The following is a 23,274-nucleotide window of genomic DNA, read 5'->3' as shown; positions in this document are numbered from 1 at the left end:
AAAAAATCACAACTCGTCAAAGATTACCCCAAAGGTGGTATAAAGACAATTGATTTTCAATCAGTGGTTGGAGTATTTAAAATTAACTGGATAAAAGCCTTCCTCTTGAAACGTCTGTGAAGGTTCTCAGTCATCCAGGTCATCGTAGTCAAAGGTGCTTGCAAAGAAAAGCGTCTGCACAAGTAACTTAAAGAAGTCCAGACGCTTTTCTTTGCAAGCTCCTTTGACTTCCTCTTGAAACCTGACTCCATATGGTTCCATATCCCTAAAAATATTTTCAAAAAGGTGGGATGGTTGGATTTTCTCCTGAAATGTGATTTTGATATATTGAAGTTGCCTGTGAAACTGTCAGAATAATAATAATAATAATGGATTGCATTTATATAGCGCTTTTCAAGGCACCCAAAGCGCTTTACAATGCCACTATTCATTCACTCTCGCATTCACACACTGGTGGAGGCAAGCTACGGTTGTAGCCACAGCTGCCCTGGGGCAGACTGACAGAAGCGAGGCTGCCATATCGCGCCATCGGCCCCTCTGGCCAACACCAGTAGGCGGGAGGGTAAAGTGTCTTGCCCAAGGACACAACGACCAGGACAGAGAGCCCGGGGATCGAACCGGCGACCTATCATAAGCAGGTCTTGTCTTATTGGAAGATGGTTTTTGCCCATAACTTCATGCCACATTGCTCCACCTTGTGGAATAACAGGACCATTACAAGTAATAGGAAGTCATTGTTCATTAAAGAGTGGTATGAAAAAAAAATCATCTTTATAACAGATTTACTTGATGAAAAGGGGCAGTTTCTCCCAGTGGGTGTTTTCAATGCAAAGTTTAACATTCAGTGTTCCCTTAGAGAATATAACAAGGTCTGTAAGGCGATCCCCTTACCTCTGTTAAGTTTGATACAAGGCTATTTATATTACTCTAAGGGACAAATTAGTTTATCTTCTTTACAGGTAAATCAGATTCCTTTAACTAATAAAAAGTGTAATAATAAAATCATAAACAATATATTTAAAAATGAATTATTTCACGATTTTAACAGTAACACAAAATTAAAAGGTAGTAAGGTTAAAATAACGAACAAATATACACACTTTTTAAAATGGCCTATCCCCCCCAAAGTCAAAGAAATGCAATTTAAAATAATTAATGAATATTGTCCAGCAGCTGAAATGCTTAAAAAAGGTTTGGGTTTGAGGTGGAGCCATGTGGATTTTGTTTACAAAATGAAGAAAGTATTGATCATTTGGTTTTTTTCCCCCTGCACAGTAACGACTGACTTCTGGCAGGATTTGGTTGACTGGTTGAGTGTAAGAATAGATGGGATGACCCCACTGACTCTAACACAGGTTTTATACAATAATGGCGATCCGTCTAAGGAACTTGCCATGCTCCACAATATGGTAATAATTATGGGCAAATACCACATTCATAAGTGTAAATGGCAAAACAAAAGACCTTTCCTAAGTGCATTGAAGATTGAATTGAAGTCTTTTTTGTCATCTTTAGAATTACTGAAGGATTCATGTAAAGATGCTGCTTTGATATGTGAAAATGGGACCCAGTTTCTATCCTTTTAATGAATATGTTTCGTTTGGTGTACCAAGTAAGCCGCATGTATGTTAAAGTGTTCACGGAAAGGATATTGTTAAATGTCATAAGAATGGCCTTCACACATATTTATATTGTTTTTTGTTTTTCTGTTAGTCTTCTCCTATCTCTTTTGTTTTCTTACTCAACATTTCAAGATGTTGTTGCACCAATGTTGTCTCCCAATGAGAGATTGTAAATGTGTGCAAAATATAACTAAATTAAACAAAACAAAACAAAACCAAATGACGGCTCACGGAGGAGGGGGGGCAAGATGGCGGAATAAGCGGCGGGGGGGGGGGGCAAGATGGCGGAATAAGCGGTTGTACAATCTGCAGGTCTGATTAGGAAACGTGATTTTGATGTCCTGAAAAGTACCGACAAACAGTTACTCCAAAAGGAAGTCGAAGGCAAGCGAACCCCCCCTGGAAGTTACTTTGAGAGACCCTAAAAAAAAAAAAATGACGAGTCAAGTGGCCGCGTGACCCGCTGTCCACTTCCTTATCTGATCATGTGATTAAAGTAACAGAGCTAGCGAACGGAGCAGCTGGACAGACTATTCTTCACTATTTCAGCTTGAAGGTAATGGCAGCTTTATTAGTCCTTTTCTCAATATGAACGCATTGAGACGGCTACCAAAGGCACCGTTTGTCCTTTTTACATGGCTGACAGCACGGAAATGACTTTCTGTTGTTTTTGCAACACAGGGAAAAAGAAATTAGAAATCCTTGGTGAAATTAATAGTTTTTAAACCAAACAGTATACCTTGCTAGTATAGTTAATATTGCTTTTTTTGCATGAGCTAGTTTAAATGTAAGATGACAGTGTTATTGTTGGCTATTGTGGCATAAAGTTATCTCTCTAATAGCCTTTGGTCATCTAATAATAAGTAAGTGGTGTTATTATGGGAAAACTAAAGCCCCTATGGAGAGAGGTTAAATTCAAAAACCTCACAAATGTATGTGGTATGGTAATAAGTTATGATTCACATCAGACAAAGGAATTTTAATTTACACAAAAATATACACCGATTTCAACAAAAAAGTCCCTTTTTACACACAATTTTTAATGTGTAACTTTACAAATGTGATCATTTTTACTTTCAAAAAGCTTCCTCTGAGTGTAAATGTCTACAGATATTTGACATGATGATGTCACATGTGTGAGGTTTCGAGACACTTTTTGCCTGTGGACTATGTTCTCTATGCTTATCTTTAGCTAGCTTAACAAATGTACATCATGGTAAAAAAATTGTCTTAAAAATATTTTTCAGACTCACCGATTCTTCATGGATTTAATGGTCGTTGCATTTATTTTTTCGAACCAAGCTCAATTTTTCCGATGTTTTGCATCCAAATAAACAGATTTGACCAATTAGATCGCTGCCTTTGGCAACAAGCACGCTCATAGCTCAAATCGGGCACCCCCAGCTGCCTCCTCTGGTGACTGGGGCAGATGTTGAGACCTGGCTGTCCTCACCCTGGGCGGCAACCCCCTCCTCTCCTGCTCACCCTGGCCTTACTGATAAAACTGTAGTTAGGAGGGGTCGTCTCGATGAGAACAGCTCCACTGTTACTTTGGTCCAACCAAGTTTCAGTTAAAAACATAAAATCAAGGCTGAGCTCAGTGATTAAATCATTAATTAAAAATGTTTTCCCAGCTAAAGATCTAACGTTTAATAAAGCCAACTTAAGTGTTTTAGAGGTATTATTTGCCCCCCTCGTGTTTGGGAGCAGTCTGTGGCACACAAGGTATGTTTAATATATTTAAAGATCTTTTAGGGTGCAGCTCTCTGTGTTTTGACCAGGCCACATGTCTCCTTCTGTCACCTAAAAGTACAGAAATTTTAAAACCTTCTAGTAAACAGGGTCCCAGCTTCTCCTGGGAAAAGTCACCACTGCCATAATCCTCGCAGCCCGGACCCTCCACACATCACACATCAGACTGCGGAGACAGGGCATGAAGGTGGTAAGGAGGAACTAAGGGGGATGAGGCTGGGCAATGTGACTTCGATTGCTCTGTTGAGGGTGGGGCTCGATGGCGAACCTTTGGCTGCTCTGGTGGGGGGTTTATGGGGGACAAAAAGGGATTGGGACGGGGGTAGATCTGAGCCCAGCATTGACCCGCTCCATCATCTCCTCAGTGAATTTCAGGTGTAGGGAGGGGGAGGAGGGTGATGGCGTGTCAGGGGTTTGGGGGACTGGGGAAGGTCGTGGTCCCTGGTCCTGGTCGTTGGTGTTGTTGAGAGAGTTGGAGGCAAATAGGGACCCCTCTTCTTGCCTCTGATCTCTCTCCTTTCTGAAGCTCTTCGGGGGTGGGGGCAGATGAGGCTCCTCTTCAAGGTTTCTGCTTGGCTTTGTCTGTTCTTGGAGTACTGTTTGTTCCTCTATATGACATGACTCCTCCTATAGGCTAATTGCTATCTGCAACAACAATACGTCGTTCAAGTGGAACAGCGAAGCGCAAGTACGAAAGCTAAGGGGGTTGTCACATGATTCGGAAGGCATTGTGGGCTCAGCCAATCAGAGCCAGCGGATTTCGTTACACGGGCATTTTGCCGTAACACGGGCAAAAATATTGCCGTTCAGTGCCTTCGTAACTTGAATTTTTCGTTAAATGGGGTATTCGTAAGTCGCGGTTCCACTGTAATTTCCCACTGCACATCTGCTGATCTCTCACAGCACACCCAGTGGTTTTCAACATCTGATCTAGACAATACACAATAATCAAGTACACCCAAAGCAACTTTGTGTCAGGGGTGATACGCTCAGTATGGACAGTTGGCATTCCTAATGGAGTGGTTGCAAAAGTAATGCAGTTTCTTGTGATTGAGTCATGCAGTAATGAACCTGTAAGTGTTAGTTCTTTTGTCTGGTTAAGTAGCATGATGGTAAGTGGACTGGTTCTTGTATAGCACTTTTCTACTCTGCGCACTCAAAACACTTCACACAACTTGTCTCAGTCACACAAGTTCTTTCTGTGCTTACTATCTACCATCCACACACATTCATACTCCAAGGATATTTGATGTGCAGACTGAAGCAGCCAGGCATTAAATCACCAACCCTCTGATTAGTAGATGAGCTGAACTACATCCACCCGTGATGTTATGCTGGTATATTGGTAAGATTATGTTTGGGCATTAGTTTAATAGCAGCGACCAACCTCCAAACGGTTTTCAGTCAGGTTGGTTCAAGCAAAAAGAATTCCATTTGGAGAACAGAGTTACCTGCCAAAGCATGAATCTGGTGCAGTGGTTGCAAAGCAGACAGTTTCACTTACAAAGGATATAACTTTCTTTACACTTTTTATTTAATTATGTGGAAGCTGCAACAATTTCTTTTCTCTCTGAAAAATCACCGAGCAGCAAACCCCATGAGAGAATCATGTTTGTTTTTTATAGGTGAATATTCTGTATTTGTTTCCAGCTTTGTCTCTTACATACAGAGATTTATCTGGACTGTGTGTGTGTGTGTTTCAAAGACACTGACTTCCTCTAATGTTATTTTCAAAAATGTTATTTCAAGTTTCTTGAACGGTTGGTCCATGCAGTCTTTCACAACAGTCATGAGCCCTTCCCCATTTTTGTCCCAAGTCAGCCTCTCAGTGGTACACTTTTTACACCCAGTCATGTACTAAATAATCAGATTTATTTAGGATTTTCCACCTCTTTGTTTTTAAATTGCACCACTTTTACAAGCTTGTGTTGCCCTTGTTTCACTTTTCTGTTATCCCACCTAAAACCTATTCCAACTTCTAAAAAAATGTCAATTACAGTCATATTATTACAGTCACAATATTTTTGCAGATTTAAATACAGACATATTTGCATAATTCTACAGTTTCAGTACCACCTTTACACTTTAAACATATAACTATAAACCAAGAATCCATAAATTTTTTTCACAAACTAATTTTAATGTTCTTTTTGAACAGGAACAATGTCAGTGGTGACGCTTGAAAAGTGTCGAGAGAACATTCGGAAACAGTTGGACAATGTAGTGGACTTCTGGCTCAAATACTCTCTTGACAGAGTACATGGGTACTGCCTTTACACTGGAATATGTTTGTACTGCTATATTGTCCAAATCCTTGTAATGAGTTCTTTTGCTTTCTATTTTAGAGGCTTCTTCACGTGTATTGGAAAGGATGGGAAGATCTATGATGAGCTGAAATATGTCTGGCTGCAGGGTAGACAGGTGAACCTCGACAGTGATTGTAATAATCTGCTGTTACATTAGGTTGTTCAGTGTGAAGATTTTGCTATATATGTGTCTCACAGGTGTGGATGTATTGTCGCTTGTACCGAACCATGGATCGCTTCCACAAGCCTGAAATCCTTGAAGCAGCAACAGTTGGTGAGTGTGAATGTAATGCTTGACTATACAGCTCTGTATCATGAGCATTGTGTTTTTCTCAGAAATGACAGCGTCCAGTCGCTGTTACCGAGAGCAGCACATAATAAAGGTTTCTTGCATCTTTTTTAATATGCATTTACTGTGTATTTATATCACAAACGATAAATGTTAATCATTGACTTGACTGACTTGAAAGGTCTCATATCTTAGAAATCAATTTATTTCTGCTTTTATGAGTTTGTTTTTTTAACATTCTAGGCCAGCGGTCCCCAACCTTTTTGGCACCACGGACCGGTTTATGCCTGACAATATTTTCACGGACCGGCCTTTAAGGTGTCGCGGATAGATACAACAGAAAAAAAGATTTATTCATAACACACGTGAAAAGACCCAGGAAAACCGAGTTAACGGTAAAAACGATAACAAAATAACGCTGCAGACCGATAAAAACCCTGAAAACTATACATTTCACACCTGAGCCTCTACTCTCGCGGCCCGGTACCAAACGACTCATGGACCGGTACTGCACATTAAAAAGGTGAAAAATATCGGCAGTTAGGGAGCATTCTGACATGATAGCTCCCAATAATAACAAATTATTATCTTCTCAAATCAGTTTAGAGAAGCTATCTATATAAAGGGTAGCACGATGGTGTGATGGTTAGTCCTGGTCCTGAGTTCGACTTCACCACCTTGCTGGGCCCTTTCTGTGCAGAGATTGCACACTGGCCACCCACTCACCAGCTCTGTAACTTTTAAGGGAGATAAACTTGGCTTTTGGAGGCAGAAACTCTTTCCCCAGCCCAAAGACTTTTTCCATCTTGAACAAACTTATTTCCCTTTTGTTCGGCTTACCCCCACCAGAGCTGCTTCCAAGCTCGCACTTCATACTACTCCTCTTTAATCCTTTTGTTGGTGGAGTGGTGGCCTGAGGATCAGGACCCTGTAACTGCTGCACTCCCTATTCCTTCATCCGGGAAGAAGTGGGGCACCTGTTTCGGGCACTCAGCCTGTACCTGCCGACGTTGACACCAGCCAGAGCCTGCAGCTCCATCCGCTTTCCTTGCTACACACATCCTTTAGGTCACTTGCTGGGCCACCCGGGGAGTTTCATCTCTGTAAAATCTTAGGTTGAGGTGACTGCTGCTGAGCCAGCCAACTCTGAAACTGAGTTTTACATCGCTAAAGGGGTGATCGTGGCTCAAGAGTTGGCAGTTCGTCTTGTAATCCGAAGGTTGCCGGTTCGAGCCCTGGCTCGGACAGTCTCGGTCATTGTGTCCTTGGACAAGACACTTCACCTACCGCCTACTGGTGATGGCCAGAGGGGCCGATGGCGCGATATGGCTGCCTCGCTTCTGTCAGTCTGCCCCAGGGCAGCTGTGGCTACAACTGTAGCTTGCCTCCACCAGTGTGTGAATGTGAGAGTGAATGAATAGTGGAATTGTAAAGTGCTTTGAGGGTCTCGAATAGCGCTATATAAATGCAATCCATTATTATTATTATTATTATTATTATTATTAAAGCATCTCAATCAGAAATTGAGTTTTAGAGGCTGTTGCACCACCTAGGACCTCACCAAAGATCGTGTGTCTGATAAGGACTGAGCATCTACTCATGGCTGCTAACATCCTTTGTACTTGGACTGGCCAGCTTCATGCCTGCAGTGTGGTCTGAGCTAGGACCTTCTGGAGTCCCAGTTGCCAGGAGAGACTACACAGCCTGCGGTGCCACAGTCTTCAGCCTCAGTTGAGGGCCTTCCACAGACCCAGCATCCAGTGTTGGCTGAGCATCCTGTGTTGCCCTAGGCTCCAGAGTCAGCTATGGGTCCTGCACAGCCTCACCCAGCCTTCAAAGTACTTTGTGAGCCTTCAAAGTACTTTGTGAGCCTTGCACAGCCTAAGCTTTATGATATCCTGCATATCCTGAGAATCCTGAGCTTCCTGCATCTTCTTAGAGTCCTGAGATTTTAGTGAACCCCAAGTCTAGGCATTCTACGATTCAACATTCTACGCTGCCACGGATCCCCAACACTTCAAAGTCTTAAGTGCATGAGGGTCTCAGTCTTCACAGGGGGTCACTTGCTGGGCCTCCTGAGGAGATCCATCTCCTCCATCATCACTAGCCCCCAGACAAATAACTAGCGGTATCCTGTCGCCTACGCCTCCCCCAGCCTTTAGAGAGTTTCCTTCATTACTGGCCTCCAGAGGGTTTCCATGGCCTTTGTCACTGGCCTCCAGCAAAGGCACCAGAGGTACTCTGTACTCTCTGTCGCCAACAGCCTCCAAATGGTTTTCTTCACCTCAGGTGCTGCTGACCTCCAGCCAAACCTCCTGAGGTGCTCCTCCATTGTCACTGGCTGCCTCCTTGGGCACCAGAGTGATTTCATCACTGGTCTCTTGGACATTCAATTCAGTTCAGTTCAATTCAATTTTACTTATATAGCGCAAAATCACCGCAACAACAAGATGTTTAATATTGTAAGGTGAGGACCCTACAATAGTACAGAGAAACCCCTTATGAACAAGCAATTAGGCAGAAGTGTGAAAGAAAAACTCCCTTTTAGGAGCAGAACCGGGCTCAGGAAGGGGCAGTCTTCTGCTGTAACCGGTTGGGGGTGAAGGGAGGAAGACAAGACATAAGACATGCTGTGGAAGAGAGCCAAAGATTAATAATAACTCGTAATTAAATGCAGAGGGGGTGTATAAACAAATGGTGAATAAAAAGGAGTGAGAGAAGGAGAAATGCCCAGTACATCATGAGAAGCCCCCTGCAGCCCAAGTCTATTGCAGAATAAGTAAGGGAGGATTCAGGGTCACCTGATCCAGCCCTAACTATAAGCTTTGTCAAAAAGGAATGCTTTAAGCCTAATCTTAAAAGTAGTGAGGGTATCTGTCTCCCAAATCCAAGCTTGGAGCCTCTTCAACAGATGAGGAGCCTGAAAGCTGAAGGCTCTGCCTCCCATTGTACTTTTTAATATCCTGGGAACCACAAGTAGCCTAGCAGTGTGAGAGCGAAGTGCTCTATTTGGGGTGATATGATGCCATGAGGGTGTAAGTCCGTCTGAGTGATTTCCTTTCTTTTATCTTTTGCTGCTTGTTCTGGGATAAAGCTTTCATTTCTTTATACAAGTTAGTGATGTTGCCACAGTAGAGAATTTCAAAGGAAAAAACTGTCTATCCGGTTGTTCAGTGATGACGCGACGAATCCTACTTCCGGGCCTAAAGTAGTCTGCGTTTAATATGGCTTTTGTGTTGTTAACATGTTTAATGTTTTGTATTTTCTTCTATTTGATCTCAAAAAGCTCCTAAAACACTCAGTGATCACTGTTGACCTTCCTCGGCTTTTATTACCGCTAATCATTTATTTAAGCTCAGTTTTTAAAACCTTAGGATGTAACTACAGCCCAGCCCATGCAGCAGTATATGAAGTTTGGTCCTTTTACAGCATCCTGCCATGCGATTACATTTGTTCCTGACGACCGAGAACACTCACGTTAACTTTTATCGAGTGGGAAAAAAAGTTAGCTTGTTTATATTATGCTAACATAGCTGTGTCGCTAGCGGTCACGTAGCACATCATTATATACCAGCTAGCCCAACTTCAGTAACCCTACAAACGTCACTGCTTTTTAGTTTTCTGTCTTCATTTATTTTGGAAGTGATAACAGAGCTGTACGTTTTAATTTGTTTCCAAAACCCCGCAGTCAGGACATGCTATATTGTATTTAGATAGAAGCTAGCGAACTAACTCCCTGCTAACTTCTAACTCCGTTAAATGTCATAAATTCCGTTTTCATGGATGCCTGGATGTTAAACTCAATTGTTTCACCTGGTAGAGCAGAACGCTGATCATTTTATTAAAGATGAAAGACTTTAGACAGTTTTTCAACTCTCAGTAATGCCATAGTGATCGTTTGATATATGGACCTGCAGCGGAGTTTAGGTCCAGACACGGCTAGTGACGTCAGACTGAACAACCGGATAAATTGTGAAATTAGTCCAGAATAATGTTCCTCAACGTAAAATGGCAAAAATATCTCATCATCTATAGTTCCTTATCAACAAAAGAGTCAGCTAATGTTGAGAAATCTCTGTTCCCGAGTTGAATGTCTGTGATATTTGGACCCTCAGGTGGCACTGCAGTAAAACTAGGCATGATTCTGTCAGAGGAATCACTGCATAGGATCGGGAACACTTCCTGATTAAAGTTAAAGATTAAAGTTTAAAGCTCTATAACACAAAGAGGAAGCTACCTTCTTCTCTTGGCCAAAGATTATTTGAAATGGACTGAGGAAAAGTGGAAAACTGTTCATTTCAGATCAGTTGAAATTCTTTTTGGAAAACACATCCTCTGACCTGATGAAGTGAGAGACCATCTGGCTTGTTATTGTCACTATTTGCAGGCTAAGGACTCGAATGTTGACTCAGGAGACAAGCTGTTTAATGAGTTGTAAAAATCCATAAACGTAAATACAAAGTCTAAAGCACAAAGCAACACAAAATACAAAGGGACACAGAGAGAATCACAAAGGGCTAGAAAACTGAGTAAACAGAGCTACAACCCAGATCTAATTCACTAAAATACAGAACCCAAGAAGAGTCAAAATAGAAACTAGAATTAAAGAATATAAAACAAGCTAAACACACTTTATGAAATTCTACAAGAAAATCCACAGATCCCGGGATCATGACAGTGTAGTGTAGCAGATGTATGATGATGCCACTGTTTAGGACTTTGTGAAAGGACAAAATTAAACCGATTCAGCACACTAGCATGAGCATAAATGCACTACAGGTATGTTGGTAAATAAAGGTATGTTGCACATACAGGCAGAAATTTCTCTGTGACTCTACTGATCGTGTGCTTAGAGCTTGTTCCTGTGATGTCATGATTGTCAAACCATTGGTAGTATATTGATATCAGCCAATTCTTCTGCCAGTGGTACATGCCTTACAGGGGCTGTCTTTACATGATGGTTTCTCTTTTTGCTCCTCTTCTTTCTTGGATTTCAGCTGTCTGAGATATTCACTAAGCACATGGTCAGTTGGGGGTCTTTGTGATATACTCTTGGATCTTTGTTGTTACAGTCTGAATAGCAGGCTCAGGGTGCTGGACTTAAAAACCTTCCATGCATGGAAAGGAGTTTTCTTGTCTTGATGTCAGTGTCTTCTGTCTCCTCCGTTGGCCAGCTGATGATCCCAACAGGGTATCTGATGACCGTTACTGCGTAGTTGTTGATAGCCCGGATCTTGTTCTTCCTGTTCAGCTGACTCCTCAGAACACCTTACTCTCTGGATGTATTTGGTGGTTGTGGCTTTCCTAGCGGCTTCTTCATGGGTCCCATTTGCCTGTGGGATTCCAAGGTAGCTATCTTCGATGTCTGCAGTGTTGCCTTCTGGTAGTACAATCCCCCCAGTTCTTTGTTACCATCCAACTACGCATTTCCAATCCTAATAACATTATGATGTCATTGCTGTAGATCACATGTGTCAAAGTCAAGGCCTGCGGGCCACATCCGGCCCAGCGTACATTTATATCCGGCCCGCGAGATAATTTTATATAGATTTATTATTATTGTTATGCATGGCCCGGCGATATGAGGCGCTAATAATATACAAACAACAGATCCCATAATGCAGCGCTGCAGCCTCCTTGCTGAACGCTAGGCTAACTGGGAACATTCCCGCGTCAATCAAGTCAAACTTCTGTTATTGCGCAGCTAGCCGCTCACAATGGTGGAGAGAAAAGTTGATTCTGAAAGCAGAGCCTTTCAGTGCCAGTGGGTGACTGAATATAGGTTAAACAGACATTGCTGGTAAACCCGTGTGTCTTATTAGTGGAGCTAATGTGGCTGTAATTAAGGAATTTAATTTAAGACGGCACTACGAGACAAAACATCAGGATTAGCTGAAAAACCTAAATGCATAAACTACAGAAGGTAGAAGAGCTAAAGAAGAATCTGACATTTCAGCAGACTTTTTTCACCAGAGCAAAATCACAAAGTGAAGCTGTTGTGAAAGCAAGTTTTATTGTAGCAGAGGAGAAAGCCAAATCAGCCCGGTGTCGTGCCAAAGTAGGTATCCCCGACAGAATTTGTTTCCCCTGCGTTGGGAGCAAACGTCGGGCTCTTCAAATCACGGACAAACAGTATCCCACATTCTTGATTTTTAGTTCACAAACACTTCTTGTAATGACTAACTACTCCTGACATTTTGGAGATGTTAGCTCTTTATACAGTAAAGTTACAGTGGGATACAAATAATATCAGGCTAACCCTGCCGTAATTTGTTCCCCCTGTCTATCACGGACAAACGGTATCCAACAGTTGTTTGTTTTTAAACCCATTTTGCACAGAGAGGCATTTTTTTTAAAAAAAAAAAGTATTAATAGAAATGTTGAATATTATTACACAGGAAAAAAACAACTACATGTAAAATAGCATCTTTCTTGTAAAACAAAGGGGGGGCCCAGCAAAAAAAGTTTGGGAACCACTGGTCTAACCGATGGTGATGTGCTGCCACCTGCTGCCAGCTTCAGGTGGCACATAGCCCCATTGATGGCTGATCTGGTCCGTGACTCATATCGCTGATTTTCTGCACAATTTCACTCTTGTTGTTTTTGAAGTCTGAGAATAGATGTTCTGAAATCTTAATGAATGATTCTTTTATATTTTCTCTATCAGTGAACAGCTTCCTGTGGGTTCATACCAATGTTCTGTTGTTCTGTCTGAATCATAGGAGGAGCATTCCTGAGAAAGTTTGCTCGTGTGTCCAGTAGCAGCGGTCAGTGGAAATGTGCCTTCTGCCTGACGAGAGATGGTAAAGCGCTCAAAGTTCAGAGAACCATATTCAGTGAGTGTTTCTACATCATGGCTATGGATGAACTGAGCAGGCTAACTGGTGACAAGGATATGCAGGTATATGTAACTGTTAGTGTAATCTTCTTTAGTTATACCATATGTTTGCCACCTCTCTTAGTTGTCTTATCTTAAGCCTATTGACATTTCTGTTCCTAGTTATTATTGATCAGTGCAGTGGAAAGAAGTCTTCCAAAAATTCTATGCGAAAAAAACCCCTTTTATTTAATTACACTAGTATTTGGCATTTTTTTCATGGGTGCCTTTTCTTGTGTTAAAGAAATGCAGTAAAGGATCAAGTAAAAAGTCAAAAAGATCAGGCTCTGAAACATAAAAACCTAAAAAGTAGCTCTTTGAAGGACAATTCTGCTACAAGCTACTATGCAAAGTGAACTCAACCCATGTTGTTGTGATAATAAAAAAAACTATTAGTACATGACAATACAAATGTTATTCAAATCTAAATACAACTTCTAATAAATGTATTTAGTTTTAATCAGTGGAAGAGAATTTTCCAAAACAACTGTTCTTTTGCCTACATTATAGAGGGTGGCATTAACTCCACACACCGATTACCCAAATTTCCTTCTGGGTCAACCTTTGAGATCAATAAAGTTTTATTGAATTGAACTGAATTGAATCTAAACAGGAAAACCAGTGCAGTCAGGGCTTAAAGTGGGATTCAGAGGAATCTCAAAATCAATTGTAGTAGCTCAGTGTAGGAAAAAGAATCACAACTCACCTTGAGGCGACTTATGTTGTGATTTGGCGCTATATAAATAAAATTGAATTGAGTTGAATTTTGTTTTTGAGCTGCAGTAGTTTCTTTGTGTGATCAGCTGACCTGATGCTCTTTGTCAGAATCTTACAGAATTGAATTCAGCAGACTGTAAGCAGACGTTTCACTAGCTATCTTTGATCTTTATACCAGACCATATACAGCTGCTGTAAAGGTGGAATTTATTGAATTAATTAAGGGGAAATAAACAGACTTTCCGGCAGTAGAAGATTTAATGCCAATAAACATTGTTACAACAAAGAAATAATCTGCCAAACACTAATTTTTTTGTGATTGTTAAGTTTAGTTTTCTTCTGACATTCATTCTGATCATACAATTGGCATAAAAAACATGCCCACCTCAGAAGCAGAGTGTTTGAGTTTGAGTTATAGCTATGTTACCATTTCTACAACATTATCTCTCACCCCTCTTATGTGTTTCAGCTGGAAGCTGAGCAGATGATGGAACAGCTAATTTACTGGGTTCAGGTAGACCCTTCAGGCCTTGGCCGGCCCCAACTTCCCGGGGAGGTTCCCATCAACAGTTTGTCAGTTCCCATGATGCTCATGTGCCTGGTGCAACAGTTAACCGAAGGCCGTGGACAGGAAGTTGCTCAGAAGTACAAAGAACTGGGAAACTGGTGTGTAGAGCAGATCCTACAGCACATCCAGGTTTGGACACAGACAAACACTCTGCTGCTTTTTCTGTCACGGTTGTATATTTTATCAAGTACCTTCTATTCATAAATACAGTTATTTTTCCTTCTCATCTTCTGCATCTTTTAATGCAGAGAGCTGGCACAGCTATCTTAGAGAACGTGTCAGTGGATGGATCTGAACTGCCGGGTTGCCAGGGCCGACTGCAGAATCCAGGTAAATGCTCCACAGCCTGCTGACCCAGATGGCTATGAGCAAAGTCCGTCCCTGTGGAAACAGATATTACACTCTTGTCCTCTCCTTAGTTGCTCACTTCATCATTTTCCATGTTTTTTTGTCCTTCCCACTAATAACTGGTGCTGACTCAGGCCATGCCTTGGAAGCAGGCTGGTTCTTGATGCTGTACGGTGCACAGTCCGGGGACAAGGAAATACACAGAACTGCCATCAGAAACTTTGTGGAGCTCCCTTATCAGTATGGCTGGGACAAAGAACACGGTGGCCTCTTCTACTTCCTGGATGTGGATGGTCACTGCCCCACACAGGTTAACCTGTCATCTCTACACATGATTATGTTTTTATTAGACACAAAATTCTGTTTCAATTTGCATTCAATAGTAGTTTGCATTCATCACTTTATGATCAGCCATGTTGCTTTTGTGTCTGAGCAGCTAGAGTGGAGCATGAAGCTGTGGTGGCCACACTGTGAGGCTCTCATCGCGTTCCTCATGGCCTACAGTCACACCAGGAAGCCTGAGCTGCTGGAGATATTCTCAGAAGTTTACCAGTACACTTTTAGCCATGTGAGTTGATACGGCACTGGCCACACGGCATAGCAAGAGTACTCTGTGCTTTTGTCATTAAATATTTTGAGTATTTAAAATTTTTGAGAAATAAGTAATTTCCTATTGATATGAAATATCAACGACTACCTGATGTTACAGAGATTAGTTTAAAGACTGGAAGCAGGCAGGAAACAGCAACTTCCTCTTTTTACCTTTAAGGCTCTACGATTTTTTTGTTGAGTAAAGTTTTGGAACAAAACCTAAAAACACACAAAAAGCCATATAGTCCAAACGAAACAGTAAACAGTCTGGGTGGTTGGGCTGACCTAAATGGTGGAGTTGTAGCAGTTCAGGCCATGGAACAAGGCAGTTAAGAGGTTTTTTTTTTTCTGGCTCAGGGTGAGCATGAAGAAAATTCTTTTTTACTCACCCTTGAGGTGGTTGCAAAGACCTGGGTTTTGGTTGATCTCAGCAGGGCTGCAGGCTTAGATGAAGATCAGGGTCAGGCGGAGGCCCTACACAGGCTTGAAAGCAGCCTCTGGTAGTAGCGAGGAGTGCCGCCAATTGGAGACCCGCTTCCTTCTCACAAAGGGGCAGAAGTGGTACAAGTGTTGGCAGGCTCCTCTTCTGCTTCAGCTCACAATTCTGACACCATGGAGGTAAGTGAGATGCAGACTGGCTGTGGTGGTAAAGAGGAGATTTGCTGCTGCATTTAAGTAGCAGCTGGGCCGGATAGGAGTAGCTGCAAGAAGTAACAATCGCTGAACCAATGTGAGCAAATAAACCTGAAAGTGAGATTCCTGAGCCGTGTCGGGTCCTTTAGTGTTACAGTCAGCAAATGGATATGTCTTTATAGTCTTTGACAGGAAGAAGTCTTCTGCTTAGATCAAGGCCATACCTCAGAGGAGTCCAGTAAGGTCAAATAGTTTGAAGGATCATCCAAAAAAGAGCGAGGTACGTATGTGAAGACCAGGGAGCACTGGAGCAGAACTCTACAGCACTGACCCAACTCTCCCACGAACAGTTTCAGAGACAGGAGGTGCCATTATGGAACACCACTGTAGTGGAAGTAATGAAATGAATTCAGGGAATAAGCAAAGGATTCTAAATCATTACCAATCGAGGTACTATGACAATCAGCAGTGTTGGGAAGGTTACTTTTAAAATGTATTCCACTACAGATTACAGAATACATGCCCCAAAATGTATTTTGTAATGTATTCCGTTACGTTACTCAATGAGAGTAACGTATTCTGAATACTTTGGATTACTTAATATATTATCAATTTTTTTACAACTACATGAATGTCCTATTGCTGTGTGATTTATGGTAAATGGCCTGTATTTATATAGCGCTTTACTAGTCCCTAAGGACCCCAAAGCGCTTTACATATCCAGTCATCCACCCATTCACGCACACATTCACACACTGGTGATGGCAGCTACATTGTAGCCACAGCCACCCTGGGGCGCACGGACATTGCTGTGTGATTTATTACTTTTACTGAAGGTTACTCTTCACACCAATACCAACTAGATTTTTAAATCTTAATATAAAATGAGTAACAGTAGGGTGGACATTAGGTAAGGCTGCACTTTTTGCAGCGATCTCGTATAGAAAACTATTCCACATGTATATAAAACAGGTCCGCGGCTCCGAACCGTAAAGGCGTAAAACCATAAAGGGACCTCTGTCTAATACGTTAGGTTCTCTGTCAGGCTCGTAGCCGAAATCTAGCTTTACTTTACTTTGTTGTCTGGGTCAACTTTGCTAGCAAGAGACAGAGGCGTTGAAAGGCTGCTCCAACTGAACTTATTGTTTCGGAGAAAAACACGAACACATTGTACAGTCGAGTCTTAATAGCTTACTTACAACTGGGCTCGTCAGGCACTCTTTTTGACTGAAGTGGTTATTATTATATTTACATGCTTCCATCTCCTGTTTCTGCTCTGTGACAACTCGTACTTTTCCACTCTCTTTTTTTCTCCCTCCCTCGCTCTCAGGAACATAACGGGTATGGCAGTCCATTCTCCCTGCAGCACGGACTACACTGCCCATGAGGCTACATTCTTTAGGTCTATGTCTGTAACACTCTGCCTATTGCCCTCTTATTAAATAATTTTTGAGAATTTTTTTTCAAAAATATTTCTTCACGTCATTTTGCGGGCCGCAAGTAGAGGTGTCATGGGCCGCAAGATTGAGACACAGGCATTAGAGCCTCTTAATGCGTGTTTTGTTTGGGTTTCCACCGGCGTGGAATTACCCCCCAAAAATAGAGAGAGCATAGTCTAATATATGAAACAGAAAAAGAGCCGTGTAATCCATTTATTTCAACAAAGTAACTGTATTCTGAATACCACCCTTATAAACGGTAACTGTAACGGAATACAATTACTCATATTTTGTATTTTAAATACGTAACGGCAGTACATGTATTCCGTTACTCCCCGACACTGACAATCGGGCAGCAGCTGAACGCTGGATTCTGTCCGTAAGTAAGGCAGGTGATGAAATGAGGAAGAGTAGGCATGAAGAATGGAGAAACTGGAGCCCAACCCCCCCAACCACAGCCTAGCTGGGCGGAGCTTAACTTACTTGAAACAGAGAGTGTTAGAAAATGCAGAAAACAAGATTGACTGGCTATGACGAGGTTATGTTGATGTTGTAGATGGAGAGATATGTATAAATACTGCATAAATGAAGATTACGAGTTATATTAAAAAGAATTTACATTTATAATAATTCAGTTTGCATTTTTTTGTCTATTTCTAAATTGCAGGCTTTAGGATTATTGTGTTTTTTCATTTGACTCCAGTTACTGAAATCCTCACAAATGCCAGGAGTTACACAGGGTCAGATTTACCAGCAGGAAAAGAAAATGTGATTGGACATGAGCAGAAACTCGTCTCACTGTGATAACCATTTTATTTTACTTTAAAGGCTATATGTGTACTCCTGTTTATTTAAAATGACTATCCTGTTTTTCACAAAGTATCAAATTAGCTCATCTTTCGACACTAGTTTCACCACAGCAGACACAAGTCACATTATTATGGAGTCTAGTATGAGTTCACACTGAACTTCTCTTTTCCTTTGTCCTTAAAAAACTGTCCCTCACATCTTTCTCTGACTTTGATGGAAAATTTCATGAAGGAAATATGAAGGGGAATTTATAAAGGACAGTCATGTTTGGAGTTTCATTATTAGATTAGACCAGATTACAATTAATAATTGACCTCGGATCGCCTTGTTATGGAAGGTTTATTAGGAAATATTTGTTTGCATTCAGCATATTCTGATCCAACAAATATTATTCCAAAGTTTTATTTTTAAAATCCATTTTAATTTGACTCCAAGATATTGTTTTCCCTGCTTTCAGTCTTTATGCAATACTAAACTAACCATATCCCAGCTTAAATAGTGCTGAACTATGACTTTAAGTGTAAAAGGCTAATTTAAGGCTCTTTGACCGTTGTTGATTATGTCAAAGAGAGAACTTTAAAGAATGTAACGCTGGGTGATCGTGCGTGTTTCTGTTTCCAGTTTCCTGATGCTGAGAATGGTGAGTGGTTTGGCTATTTGACACAAGAAGGGAAAGTAGCACTGGATTTTAAAGGCGGTCCCTTTAAAGGTAAGAGCATAGTTAAGATGTAGCAACAGCAGGAAGTTCTGAAATGAGGGAAATAAATGACAGGAGAATGTAGAGTAACTTGTAAAATGGGCTTTGTATGTTTTAGTTACCTGCACAACACTCCTTGATCTGCACTCAAATTTCAGTGAAGATGTTGAGTGCTGCATATTTTAGGCCCCAGGTTGTAAAAAAATGAGGGAGAATGTATAAAGTGGAACACATTTCTGTAATGTTTAATAATTTGACACGGATGTAATGATGGTGCTGGGCATGTCTATTAATTCTGACTGTCTCTGGGTAAGCTGTGAGACAATAACAGTTATGTGATGGAAGCCAAATTTATTTTTATCAGCATCTGCTTGCAGCCATTACCACATGGCATGACAAACACGAGGAAAAAAAACAAACTGAATTTTGTCCCTAGTAGTTATGGGATCCATCGTTTCTGCTGTGAAATGAGTGGCATTTCTACAGGGTGGGCCATTTATATGGATACACCGTAAAAACATGGGAATGGTTGGTGATATTAAAGTCCTGTTTGTGGCACATTAGTATATGTGAGGGAGCAAACTCAAGATGGGTGGTGACCATGGTGGCCATTTAGAAGTCGGCCATCTTGGATACAACCTTTGTTTTTTTCCAATAGGAAGAGGGCCATGTGACACATCAAACTTATTGGTAATGTCACAAGAAAAACAATAGTGTGCTTGGTTTCAACGTAACTTTATTCTTTCATGAGTTATTTACAAGTTTCTGACCACTTATAAAATGTGTTCAATGTGCTGCCCATTGTGTTGGATTGTCAATGCAACCCTCTTCTCCCACTCTTCACACACTGATAGCAACACCGCAGGAGAAATGCCAGCACAGGCATCCAGTATCTGTAGTTTCAGGTGCTGCACATCTCGTATCTTCACACCATAGACAATTGCCTTCAGATGACCCCAAAGATAAAAGTCTAAGGGGGTCAGATCGGGAGACCTTGGGGGCCATTCAACTGGCCCACGACGACCAATCCACTTTCCAGGAAACTGTTTATCTAGGAATGCTCGGACCTGGCACCCATAATGTGGTGGTGCACCATCTTGCTGGAAAAACTCAGGGAACGTGCCAGCTTCAGTGCATAAAGAGGGAAACACATCATCATGTAGCAATTTCAAATATCCAGTGGCCTTGAGGTTTCCATTGATGAAGAATGGACCCACTATCGTTGTACCCCATATAGCACACCAAACCATCACTTTTGTTGTTCCAACAGTCTTGGAGGGATCCATCCAATGTGGGTTAGTGTCAGACCAATAGCGGTGGTTTTGTTTGTTAACTTCACCATTCACATAAAAGTTTGCCTCATCACTGAACAAAATCTTCTGCGTGAACTGAGGGTCCTGTTCCAATTTTTGTTTTGCCCATTCTGCAAATTCTGTGCACCGATCTGGGTCATCCTCGTTGAGATGCTGCAGTAGCTGGAGTTTGTAAGGGTGCCATTTGTGAGTAGCTAATATCCGCCGAAGGGATGTTCGACTAATGCCACTCTCCAGTGACATGCGGCGAGTGCTACGCTGTGGGCTCTTGCTGAATGAAGCTAGGACAGCCACTGATGTTTCTTCATTAGTGACAGTTTTCTTACGTCTACATTTTGGCAAATCCAACTCTGAACCAGTTTCACGAAACTTAGCAAGCAGTTTGCTAACTGTAGCATGGGAGATGGGTGGTCTCGTACGGTGTCTTGCATTGAAATCTGCTGCAATGACCCGGTTACTGCGTTCACCAGATATCAACACAATTTCGAGCCGCTCCTCACGTGTTAACCTCTTCGACATGTCAATGGCTGTGAACAAAGAGAAACTTGTAAATAACTCATGAAAGAATAAAGTTACGTTGAAACCAAGCACACCATTGTTTTGTGTCACATGGCCCTCTTCCTATTGAAAAAACAAAAGTTGTATCCAAGATGGCCGACTTCTAAATGGCCACCATGGTCACCACCCATCTTGAGGAGTTTGCCCCCTCATATACTAATGTGCCACAAACAGGACTTCAATATCACCAACCATTCCCATTTTATTACGATGTATCCATATAAATGGCCCACCCTGTACAATGATTTGATTCCAAAGGCAGCACAGTGGAATAGTGGTTCACACTGTGTCCTCACAGCAACAAGGTCCTGAGTTTAATTCCACCATCAGGCCGGGATCTTTCTGTGTGGGCTTTGCATGTTCTCCCCATGTTTGCGTGGGTTCTCTCCAGGTACTCTGACCTCCTCCCACGGTCCAAAAACATGCAGTTAGTGCGACAGACTAGCAACCTGTCCAGGGTGTAACCCGCCTCTCGCACTGCAAACCTGAATTGGATAAGCAGAAGAGAATGGATGGTTTGGTTCCAATGATCTCTTTAGAGGAAAGGATCACTATAAATGAACACAAGGTTGTTCTGAATCATCACCTTGATGCTGCGCTTCTCCATTGCTCCCTGTGAAAGCCATTGCATACAAATTGCATTATTTTCATACTTATCAAACCATTCAGACCTTAGACCTCACCCCAGCTGAATGCTTCGAGAGATACTGGACTAAGATGTTTGGTCTCCACAAATCATCAGATGAAATACCTTGAAAGATTAGTACTAATTCCTCCAACAGAGTTCTAGAAACTTGGAAAATTAATGCCAAGCAGCACTGAAGCTGGCCTAGTAGCACATGGAAACCAAACCAAACAAGTTTTTTTCATTTGTCATCTATCAGCATGAAAGAGTCTTTCTTCTGTGTTTTAGCTGCATCAATTGTTTTAAAATCCCAACAATCATTTTATTGTGAAAAACTTTTCTGTTTTAACATAATGGTAAAGTAGCTGTTTCGTCTGTTCCTCAGGGTTCTTCCACGTGCCTCGTTGCCTGTACATGTGTGAGCGCATTCTGGATGACTTGCTGGAAAACAAGGACTGAAGATTCTGACATGAATGATAAAGGGATTCATGTCAGGGATTGAACTTGTGCATTACTTCGAATCACGAATAATCAAATTATAAAGCAAAATTGTCTGATTCTTTGTGCATTCATCCAGGTTTCAGTTAAAATCTTACCTTTGTAGGGGTTTCTAAAATACCCAATGCTAAGGGTGGGAATAAAAAAAGAACACATTAACCTTGAGATATACATTTCCAATCATTCATTCATGTTTCATTGAAGACCTTCAGCTTTAATTCAATGTTTGAAAGTAAATAAATGGTTCGTTTGACTGAATCTGGGTAGAGTAGTGACCCAGTTCCAATGGCAGCTCGCGCAGGTGATCTGTAATGCTTCAGATCATAAGCGGTTCCTTCCCATCATTCTGGTACAAGTTAATTTTGCTTTCTTCGGTCCAACAATGTTTTTTTCAGTAGCTGTACAGCAGCTATCACCAGTGATGTCACAGTCACAGCAGTGCAGCAACAATACATCACAGGCTCAAGGGGCGTCAGTAAGTTTGCCCTTATTTGCATCAGGAACATTTCAGCTGAATAATTTTGATGAAGATAATTTTTCACCACAGTTGAAGTTTTGCAAAAATGTGGATGAGATTTGTATTTAACTCCCCTGTGCAAAACCTGTGCTTCACACTTGGTATTTACACCTCATAATTTACTGAATTTCCCACAAAGCACTCCACAGATGTACAACAGCTGGTAGTACATCCATCCATCCAATTTTCTTCCTCTCATCCAATCCCAGCGGTCACAGGAGAGGGAGGGTAAGCCTAGGACAGGTCACTAATCTTTCACAGGGCTAAGACATATAGACATATGTTTTTATGCTCATATTTTTACAGAAAATATGGATTTTTAAACTGGAACCTTCAGGCCTTTTAAAATGTTATTTTACTACTGTTCTATGTGATCTATACACTTCCATGTCAGGAAATAAATTGTATACTAAAATAATAAAGCTGCTGATGCAGATGCTTTCATTCAGCAGAGTTATCATTATTATTACTAGTTGAAATGGAATGGAAACAAATGACAGATGATGAGCCAATGTTCCTAGAAAGCGGATATGTTTCTAATTAACAAATAATTATTAGAATCTAACCTTTGTCTGTCTGTTAGCAGTCTAGCATCCACTGTTCATTTTTCGATTTTGTGTGAAGGTAGATACCAGTAACAGGTGGGGCTGGTTTGACTCAGGTCAAGGTCAAACAAATGTGAAAATCTGTAAAAATGTTGTTCTTCATAATTTTTATGGATTGTTTTCCAACAACAACAACAATATATTAGGCTTTGGGGCACATGAGTACCTAGGTTGGCATTTGACCTTGATCTTCATCATTAGTTCCCAAGGTCAAAGTTGATCTTAAAAAACAAAATGTAAAGAAACAGGTCAATTAGGATAAGCGTTAGTTTCCATTAGATCATCTCCAAACTTTAAAGCAAAATGTTAGTCACTGGGGGTCACAAGCTTTTTACTTTGAGCTCTTTAGAACAGCATTTTTAAAAATTGTTATATAACTTCACGATGACACAAAAACATGAATATAGTTCACTAGATTTCCATATTAACAATGCTGACTGACATCAGCAAAAACAGCTGAATATTTTACTCATAAAGATCCGACATTGATTTAGGAGTTTCTTTCCTTT

General features: G+C 41.2%; 1 protein-coding gene across 1 annotated transcript; it reads left to right on the top strand.

Annotated features, from left to right (window-relative positions):
* The first annotated feature begins 2,125 nt into the window (after nt 1-2,125).
* On the top strand, nt 2,126-22,520 carry renbp (renin binding protein). The gene is made up of 11 exons (XM_085344431.1): nt 2,126-2,178; nt 5,533-5,638; nt 5,720-5,795; nt 5,879-5,954; nt 12,692-12,870; nt 14,033-14,260; nt 14,380-14,461; nt 14,614-14,789; nt 14,916-15,047; nt 18,574-18,661; nt 21,531-22,520. The coding sequence occupies exons 2-11, from the start codon at nt 5,538-5,540 to the stop codon at nt 21,602-21,604; spliced, it is 1,212 nt and encodes a 403-aa protein (XP_085200557.1). The 5' UTR covers nt 2,126-2,178; nt 5,533-5,537; the 3' UTR covers nt 21,605-22,520.
* Nucleotides 22,521-23,274: the final 754 nt, after the last annotated feature.

Source organism: Diplotaxodon limnothrissa, linkage group LG20, assembly GCF_057381915.1.
Source record: "Diplotaxodon limnothrissa isolate DT_005_m linkage group LG20, D_limnothrissa_male_GT1.1, whole genome shotgun sequence".
NCBI lineage: Eukaryota > Metazoa > Chordata > Actinopteri > Cichliformes > Cichlidae > Diplotaxodon > Diplotaxodon limnothrissa.
The sequence above is the reverse complement of the archived record's forward strand: the minus strand, read 5'-3'. Positions and strand labels throughout refer to the sequence as shown.